We start from the raw sequence: 8,711 nt of genomic DNA, 5'->3' as shown, positions 1-8,711 counted from the left end.
GTGCCAGGATCGCTTTTGCCCATGGCCAGCAAGGCATGCTAGCGACCTCGCACACGCAAATCACAAATTAGTATCAAGCCTTTATTAAAAATTTGATTTTTTTACTGGCATTTTGTAATATCTAAATTAATCTGTATTTAAAAATACTCACAAGAATTATTTATTTTGAAGATATCTCTGTGATAATATAGAAAGAGATATTTAATATAATATGTGACCATTCATCAGGAATGAAATAAAATACTAATTTTCTCTGATTACTAATTTTTTAATTGAATAAAATAATAACACCGTGTGCTCAAGTGCATAAATAATACCATAATATGCGAATGATAATACACGTCAAGAATAAACGATTGGATATACAAATTCAAAAATGCTTTAATTATCGACCAACTGACCTGATGTTTTAACAAATGACTGTATAACAACCGCCACGCAAAATGCAAACTTAAATACTCAAATTTTGATTCTTTTTTGTGTTGAGACTAATCACAGCACATCCTAAATGAAAACTGTGCCTATTAGGAAATCCAGGAATGCAAATAAAGCACCAGCAGAATGAATGTTGGAATAATTAGGAATTGACATTGTCGTCTGGGACAAAGCTGTTGAGCACTTGGGTCAGCGCTACAAGAGAGGTCTGCAGCCCTGCAGGCAAATGGCGCTGCAACCAAGTGCCCCGGTACTGTTCAATCAGCGCCAGCAACTTGTTAGCAATGTCGGTTCGGAAGGTTGGAGGCAGATTTGTCACTCCCAGGTTTATCACAGAGAGACCCATGTTGCTGTTGGGGTTCATGCCCACGCTGAGCAAGGCACGGCCAATCCTGCAATATATTTTAGAGTCTCCATTGAGATATAGTTCATGTAATCATTTTAATAAATTTGTCATAGGACGCCCTAATGCTAAGCTAGTTCAAAACTGGTTTGAAACTACTTTCAGTAGATAAGAAAAGCTTTATTGAAAGAAAATCGTCAAGAAAAGGAACCCTGCTGACTCCTGATAGCAATGTGGTAGCTAGCAAGCAATGAAGTTTGCTGACTTTAGTTTACCACCTTTTACAATTCAGTATGGCCTCCTTGCACTTCAAAAGCAACAAAGAGTAGATGCAGTCTTCACAGATCTCAAATGATGACTATAGAATAGATACTACGCGCATCAACTAATTTTCCACACGGCTTGGCGAATTATTCTAATGAGTTTTTGTTCCATTTTATGAAAACCTTACCTGCAAGCAGTGATCATCAAGTCTGCTGTGAGTTGCAACTCTTGAAGCACCATTTCTGAATAATGGCAATGTAGATGAGCCCTCAGCAGGCTAGCCTGGCATCGTTTCACATGCTTGGTAACTCTCTGCAAGTGTAAATAAATTAGTTGAAGATATTAATTAATTTTGTTTGTAAATTTTACAGCAAATAGTTCTGGCGTAAGGAACTCCAGGCTAACGTTGTTAGGTTCTGTGAGCAGGCAATGTAAAAGCGAACAAGTTGGTGCAGGAAGATCGGATTGGTCAGAAGTCGCTTGTCCTCTGGAAGCCCTCAGAGCCAAAGTGTCTGCGTGTCCCAACTCTAGAATTGCTTGTCCAATGTGGCCTTGCGTGTCCAAAAACACATGTGCATCAAGTAAAGGCGCCAATGATGAATGCACAAACTCCTAGAATAAAAAATATGTATTTTGTAGCTTAAAAAAATTATTTTCTGATAGTGTGAAAAACAATAAACTGTAACAGTAAAGATTGAATCCATAATTAATTGCAGGATTAATTTTTTAAGGCCAAATGTTTGAATTAATATCAGACTTCACCAAGAATTTATAAAATTGAGCTTTCCTCACCCAGTGGGCACTGGAGTTCCAAGAGAGCCCCGCAGCAACGACAAATCCAGGCCAAGAAAATGGATATGGAGTCAGATGATGAGGGCCTGACCAATTAGCAGCCACAATTCCCAGAGTGCCTGACTGAACAGCAACCTGCACTGACGTCATGATATTGCAAAGGGCTGCCTCAGGACATCCAGCAAGACTAGATGGAGATAGCTGATAGGTTAAAATGATTGCCAAATAAAAATCCTATACCTGTTCCAACTTGCTGTTCCAGGACACAAGCATATGGCCCTGCCTTCATCAAGATGAGGTCTCACTTTCCCCAAGAAATCATAATCAGCCTGAAATCAATTACACCGAAGATAGATTAAAAAGCCTTTGAAGTCAGAGTAGATAAATAGGTTACATCCAATAATAATTATTGCTCCTATTAACATGTTTTGAAATGCAAGTAAAAGTCTGTTTGATTTATTCTAAAATGTCGTTTGTATGAGAGCATCCAAAGTGTTAACCAAAAGCTTTTAGAGTTAGCACTTCCCGTGTAGCTCTCAAAATTGTTATAGCCTCTGGATTACATTGCAAATTTAACAATGCAAGAGTAAGATCATCAAAGGCGGAAATTCTAATTTTGTTGAATTATCTAAGAAATTTTTGAGTAAGCAATCAAAAATATAAAATCTAAGGCATACACAGAGAGTTTTAAAGGATCAAGAAAATTCATTAACCTGGAATCCATACTCCATCAAGATGACATTTGGTGGCAAATCATAACTCTGCGCTAGATTGTTGCAGCACAGCATGAGTGTCACATGTGTTGGAAGAGTGAGGAGATGCCAAACTTTTGAAATACCTAGCGAATTAGTGTACGCATGGTAACTATCACCATTGATAAAACCATTTGGTGTTTGTTGCGGTAGTAGCAGGCTGCTCAAGCGAGGCCCTATGTGAATTAGCCTGCAAGAACAAGAAAGCATTTTTAATGTATGAAACACTAACTAAAAGATAAATAAAAACGTTGAGAACAATGGATTTGAATAAGAAAAAGTTAATTTAATTAAATTACAGCCCTCGTTTCAAACTTTTGATTCCTAATTACCCTAATGGCTGTTTTAACATTAGAGAATTTCCCCCAAAAATAATGTGCGAGATCTTAGCAAGATCAGTAACTTACTTCTAAATGTTTATTTAACACTTACTCAACGTTAGGGAAACTAGCAACTAGTTGCTGAAACACTGGCCACATGAGTGAGAGCTGTGACTCTTCCACGCAGTCTTCGACATCCAAAACAGGCACCAACGTGAGGAAGCGATCTTGGCAGTAACGAGCAACGCTCATCAGTTCACTACACCGCCAAATTAATATTTAATTTGATCCCTGAACTTCCCACAGACCTTTTTGAATAGCTGAGCTGCCAATCAGAACTAGGCCGAAGCCTGGTGTACAGGTGGAGGTAGTTCATTTTCAACTGCGACCAGGTCTCTATTTTGTTAAAAAGGCACTCCTGAAAATGAGGTAGAGTTGATTCATACTAAATTGAGTCATTCTTAACTACAAGCGTCGCCAAAAATTAAAATTTTGACTGGGGGAATATCTCAATAATCACCAATATTTTTCCTTTGGTTTGTGATACGGGACTTTAGGCTGAAGCCAAAACTATTGTTGGACAGTACAATAAAGTTATTTCTGTCGCTTTGAGAGGAAAATTTTCATAATGTAATTTCTTCAGAAAAAATATTTAAGGTTTTATGGAAAATAAACAATTATTATCTGCAGCAAAAATATGTGCAAATCGTCTTGGTGCCGTAAAAATCGCGCATGTGTTCTTGGTGTACCCGTAAAAAGCGCGCATGTGTTTTTGGTGTACCCGTAAAAAGCGCGCATGTGTAAAGTTGCGCATCTGAAAAAGTGCGTAAGTAACAGTGGGTTACCAAACACATTTTTTTTTAAATTTTAAATTTTTGGCGCCTATTACATGCCCCATCCAAATATTATGCTCCTCTGACAGCAGGAACATCATCTAGTGACAACGCCAATAAGTAAGGATAGTAGCCGGCAGCCGCGTAAACATGCATACCTCATGCACCTCTCATAATATTCATTTTGTTTATAATTTCGTTGGTAATGTGAATGAAGTATGTTAAAGGTATAATACATGAAAACTAGTAAAATAAAATGCAATACCAATACTTCTGTTAGAGCAGCTTGTAAGGATGATGAGAAACAAAGAAAGGAAAACTACTTCTTGCAGAATGCCCACATACACGCGCATGATGACAATACTGAGATAGTTTTGCAACTCCAAATCTCGGGTTTTAACCATTAGAATTGAAAAAACTAACCACCGTTGGAATTTAGCGGTGGTTATTTTTTAATTCTGTTGGTTCGAACCTGAGATTTGGGGGTATAATCAATCCAAAAACTCGACGCGGATGTTCAAAGGTCACAATCTGGGAATTATTTGAGCATACTTCAAAGCTTTTTGCTCAGGGGTGTACTATAACAAAAATTTAATAAACGTTTAACTCGTTTCAACATGGCAAACAGCTTTTATGTTGACCTCAAAGTGGTAGGTCAAAGATCAAGGTCATAAAAATTAACTTTTGGATTTTAAACTCAAATTTTAAAATGAATAATATATTGAAATTTTTTTTTCATAGCCATTTTGTAGAGCACAAAAAATTAAGCTACAAACGTCAAAATTTGGAATGGCGTTTTTCCTCATTTTTTTAATAAAAAATGAAAATTTCGAAAAATCTTGTTTTCCGAGGTTGCTAAAAATCGATGATCGATTAAATCTCGACTTGCAATCATCCGATTTTGAAAAAACCGAATACCGTTAGACTTGTTTTAACGGCCCCAAGTGCACTAAAGGGGTATAGTACCCACCAACCCCCAACCCCCTTTTAACCCCTTAATTACCTGAAATTTAGCATTATTCGTCCGTTTCAACACCTTAGCACGACGTTGACTTGTAATTGTCTTCTTCAAACCAATTTAGTTACTTAGTTCACTTCAATACGAGTCAAACGGTACTTAATTTTTGTAAATAGGACCACCTTTTTGTGTTTAGTTCGAGATTTGGTGCTCATCGAGCATTTTAATGCATCCGCGTCTTAATAAAAAACTTTGTGTCACCCAAATATCAGGTTGTAGTGGTCCTAATTTCAAAAATTAAGTATCGTTTGACTCGTATTGAAGTGAACTAAGTAACTAAATTGGTTTGAAGAAGACAATTACTCGTCAACGTTGTGCTAAGGTGTTGAAAAGGCCGAAAAAATGCTAAATTTCACGTTATTAAGGGGGTTAAATGGGGGTTGGGGGTTGGTGGGAATCATACCACTTTATTGCACTTAGGGATGTCAAGACGAGTCTAACGGTATGTGGTTTTTGAAATTCGGATGATTAGAAGTCGAGATTTGGTCGATCATCGTTTTTTACTAACCTTGAAAAACAAGTTTTTTCGAAGTTCTCATTTTTTAATAAAAAAAATGATACAAAATGCCATTTTAAATTTTTACGTTTTTAACTTAAATTTTTGTGCTCTACAAAATGGATATGAAAAAAATTAAAAATGTCGACATATTCATTCTCAAATTTGAGTTTAGATTAAAAAATCTATTTTAATGACAACGACATTTGACCTAAAAAATGTCATGTTTTTTTGAAATGCAAAATCTCCGAAAACTAAAAATTAATCGCTCATGATTAAAGTACAAGCTAATGTTGGAAAGTATATAATTAGGCACTAGGTTTGAAGAAAAATCATGAAATTTCTTATTAAAACATGCAGGTCTCGGAAGAAAGCCTATTTGAAAAGTGGGAACTTGGGCTTTGCTTCGTGAATTTTTGATAAAAATTGTAAGCCACCATTTGTGCATCTAATAACAGCATTCAAATACAGCAACAGCTTCGATGTGCTCCATGCATTGTAGTGGGGAAACAGTTTTTTCTCTCTCCTGTAAAATTGAGATTTGGAGCTATGCGCAACTTTTACGGGTACACCAAGAATACATGCGCGCTTTTTACGGTTACACCAAGAACACGTGCGCGCTTTTTACGGGTACACCAAGAACACATGCGCGATTTTTACGCCACCAGGACGAAATAGTCCGTTGGCAAAAAAATTTAATAAAACTATTAACGCGTGATCTGTTTTAAAGTGGTTAAATTGAATTTAGCAGTTCATTTTTGCCCACTGTGAACCAAATTCAATATGAGTATACATTCTCACCAAAGATGGAATGCGGCTGAGCGGTGAAATGTCAATGAGAGCGCCACGATGACTAAGCGCGGGGTGGTCCTGGATGATCACTGGAGCCAGACCATCTTCATCACTGCTCAGACGAATTAGTTGCGTCAGAGTGACCAAGGCATAGTGCAAGGCACACAAGCTTCCAGCACTTATTTTTATCTGCAAAGATAAAGAAGTAAATGGAAAATTCCTGATAGAAACTGTAGAATCTTACAATATTGGATGTGATGTGAAGCTGGTACATGTTGACTGACGAGAAAATTTTATCACTAACACAGCATTCAATGGAATTAATTTCCTTATTAGACAACCCTCCTCCTGGAGGATGTACTCCTCCAACCATCACGGAAAATTTCACCGCTTGCAGGGCGGCTCTGCTGGCTTCCCAAATGTCCAAAATTCTAAGTATCAATCTTTAAGAAGTACATTTGTTAGCAAAAGCCGTTAAAACATACTTTAAAATAGGTTCTGTGCTTGGGTGAACCATCACATGCACCTTTCCATCAGGCACAAAACTAGGACCAGACAGCTCCTGAATCCTCTGTGGCTGCGGCCACAGCAGTTGCAAACTAGTCCTTGTCACAATGGGCGTGACTGGAGATTTTAAATTGCAGCTGGCCAGTTTTTCCGCAACCTTAAAGGAAAAACATGAAATTGGGCTGGATTTTGATGGGTGTTGCATACATGTTCAAACTGAGGGCTGAGGGTGCCTTTGCTAAGAGGGCTGGTTGGTGAAAATGGGGCGTAGGAAATTTTTCTTGTACTGTCGAAGCTCTCAAACATTTCACTTGAGAGGGAGCGGACAGAAGCAGCCCGAAGCCTGCCACTGGCTTCAACTGAAAGACCACCATTCATGTCGAGAGGCATGTTTGGTTTTGTGTTGAAAGTGGTGTATCGGTCTAGCAGAGAGGCAAGTTCCATTTTGTTGCAAGCCAAATCCAAAGACGTCTGACCAGAAAACTTCCTAAAGGAAAATTTTTGCTTTTAGACAAAAATATTCTTCTCTTTAACTGGACTTTCACTCACCCCCGCACAGCTTGAATAAGGGGATTGGCACCCCCCTGTAGGAGCTCTTCGGCAATTTCTACATTGTTTTGAGACACTGCATCATGGAGTGGAGTGGCACCACACGAATTCATGGCATTGACATTTGCTCCACGATCTAAATGGAAAGATTATAAAACACATAAATTTGTGAATGAAAAAGTGGCCTACGAATAAGGCAAGAGACAATGTCCCGGTTTCCGTATGAAGCAGCCCAGTGCAAAGGGGTGTTTCTGCTCTCCTCGCTATCATACGAATTCACACTCAAGCCCGCAGCAATCAATTGACAAACACGACCAACGCTGTAAAAATAAGAACAAGTTCTTTTTAATACATTTCAAACTAAAAATGTTTGACAAAGAAATACTCAGATGTTCCAGTAGCCCTGAGAAGTTCATCCACATAAATCTGCTTCATATGGATAGTGCCAGCTGTATCCAGGGCATTTTCACCAGCTGAGTTTTGAATACCGGGGTCGGCTCCAGCAGAGAGCAGAGTACGCACTACATCGCCTTGGTCGAGCTGTAAACACAATTTACATCAGTGCAATGTAAACAACGAATTAGATAAAGACGCACTTTAGTGGCGTAAAGAAGAAGCGTTCCTCCGTCAATGAGCGGCGAGTTCAAAACCTTGTCCTTCGTTAAACCTTCCTGCCCTATAATTTTTATCAACGTTTATGTAGAGAGCCAGAATTTGACAAGCAAGCACAAATAATAAACGTTATCTAATATTTTTCAAACCTTTGTCGCAGGCCTCAAGCAGAGTCCGGACTATGTCCGACCTGCCTTGCTCGATGGCCGACTTGATGTTAGAAATCAAATCACTGTCCATCATTCTTCTTTCGCTTTTCTCAAAGCCGAGTGCCGATCATTTCATCCAGGAAGTTAAATATTTTTTTCGCGTCTTTTACTTTACTTTTGACGTAGGTTTGACAACACACGGAACACGCAGCCGGCCTCCCGTCTTGTTCACAGGCCAATCATCTGTTCTTGTTTATATCCAAGTTGCGCTCCCCGATTGGCCAGTACCTGCTATCTTTAAACAAATTGCGCGCGATACTAAATTGGTGATAGAAGCAACTGAACTGAAATAATGATTGTATGTATTCATGAATTATGAAATAATCGGCGTAACTAGAGTAATTTTTAATCATAATTTTATCATCCAACGCAAAATATATTCTAAAATATGCATATTCCTCGCAAGTGCTCAAAATCATTAAAAAAGACTTATAATTTGCAATAGTGAATATATTTGGGACAGCGGTTTTTGCAAACCCTGCTTAAAAGCGAAACATGAAATATTTTATACGATTTCTTACCTTAACTTTGAGGCTTCATTTTTTTAGAATTATGGAAATTCATTTATAGAGTGCACTAATGGCGGCAAAGCAGTCAATTTATTTTATATTAAGTATATCTGAACTTTCACGTATTATTTTTATGAAACGCATTTTGTCTCTTAACGATGGTGACGGTCAAGGTGATAACAGCGTCAACATGTATAATTTTCCAAGTCTAATTCCTCAAGAAGTGATATTATTTGATGCTCTCTTGACTTTATTGACTAAAAAAGAACGACTCCAATAG

At 38.0% G+C, this 8,711-nt stretch overlaps 1 protein-coding gene across 1 annotated transcript; it reads right to left on the bottom strand.

The window, feature by feature from the left end:
• Positions 1 to 363: 363 nt before the first annotated feature.
• LOC135944226 (uncharacterized) lies at positions 364 to 8,094 on the bottom strand. Its single transcript, XM_065491036.1, has 17 exons — positions 7,863 to 8,094; positions 7,698 to 7,777; positions 7,487 to 7,641; positions 7,291 to 7,421; positions 7,102 to 7,237; positions 6,760 to 7,039; positions 6,531 to 6,709; positions 6,290 to 6,476; positions 6,055 to 6,234; positions 3,215 to 3,324; positions 3,019 to 3,165; positions 2,548 to 2,776; positions 2,075 to 2,163; positions 1,835 to 2,021; positions 1,412 to 1,654; positions 1,230 to 1,354; positions 364 to 827 (listed from the first exon to the last, which is right to left on the bottom strand). Exons 1-17 carry the CDS (start codon positions 7,954 to 7,956, stop codon positions 578 to 580), a joined length of 2,802 nt encoding a protein of 933 aa, XP_065347108.1. The 5' UTR covers positions 7,957 to 8,094; the 3' UTR covers positions 364 to 577.
• Between the last annotated feature and the right edge of the window lie 617 nt (positions 8,095 to 8,711).

Source organism: Cloeon dipterum, chromosome 4 (assembly GCF_949628265.1).
Source record: "Cloeon dipterum chromosome 4, ieCloDipt1.1, whole genome shotgun sequence".
Taxonomy (NCBI): domain Eukaryota; kingdom Metazoa; phylum Arthropoda; class Insecta; order Ephemeroptera; family Baetidae; genus Cloeon; species Cloeon dipterum.
This window is presented reverse-complemented; position numbering and strand designations above follow the sequence as displayed.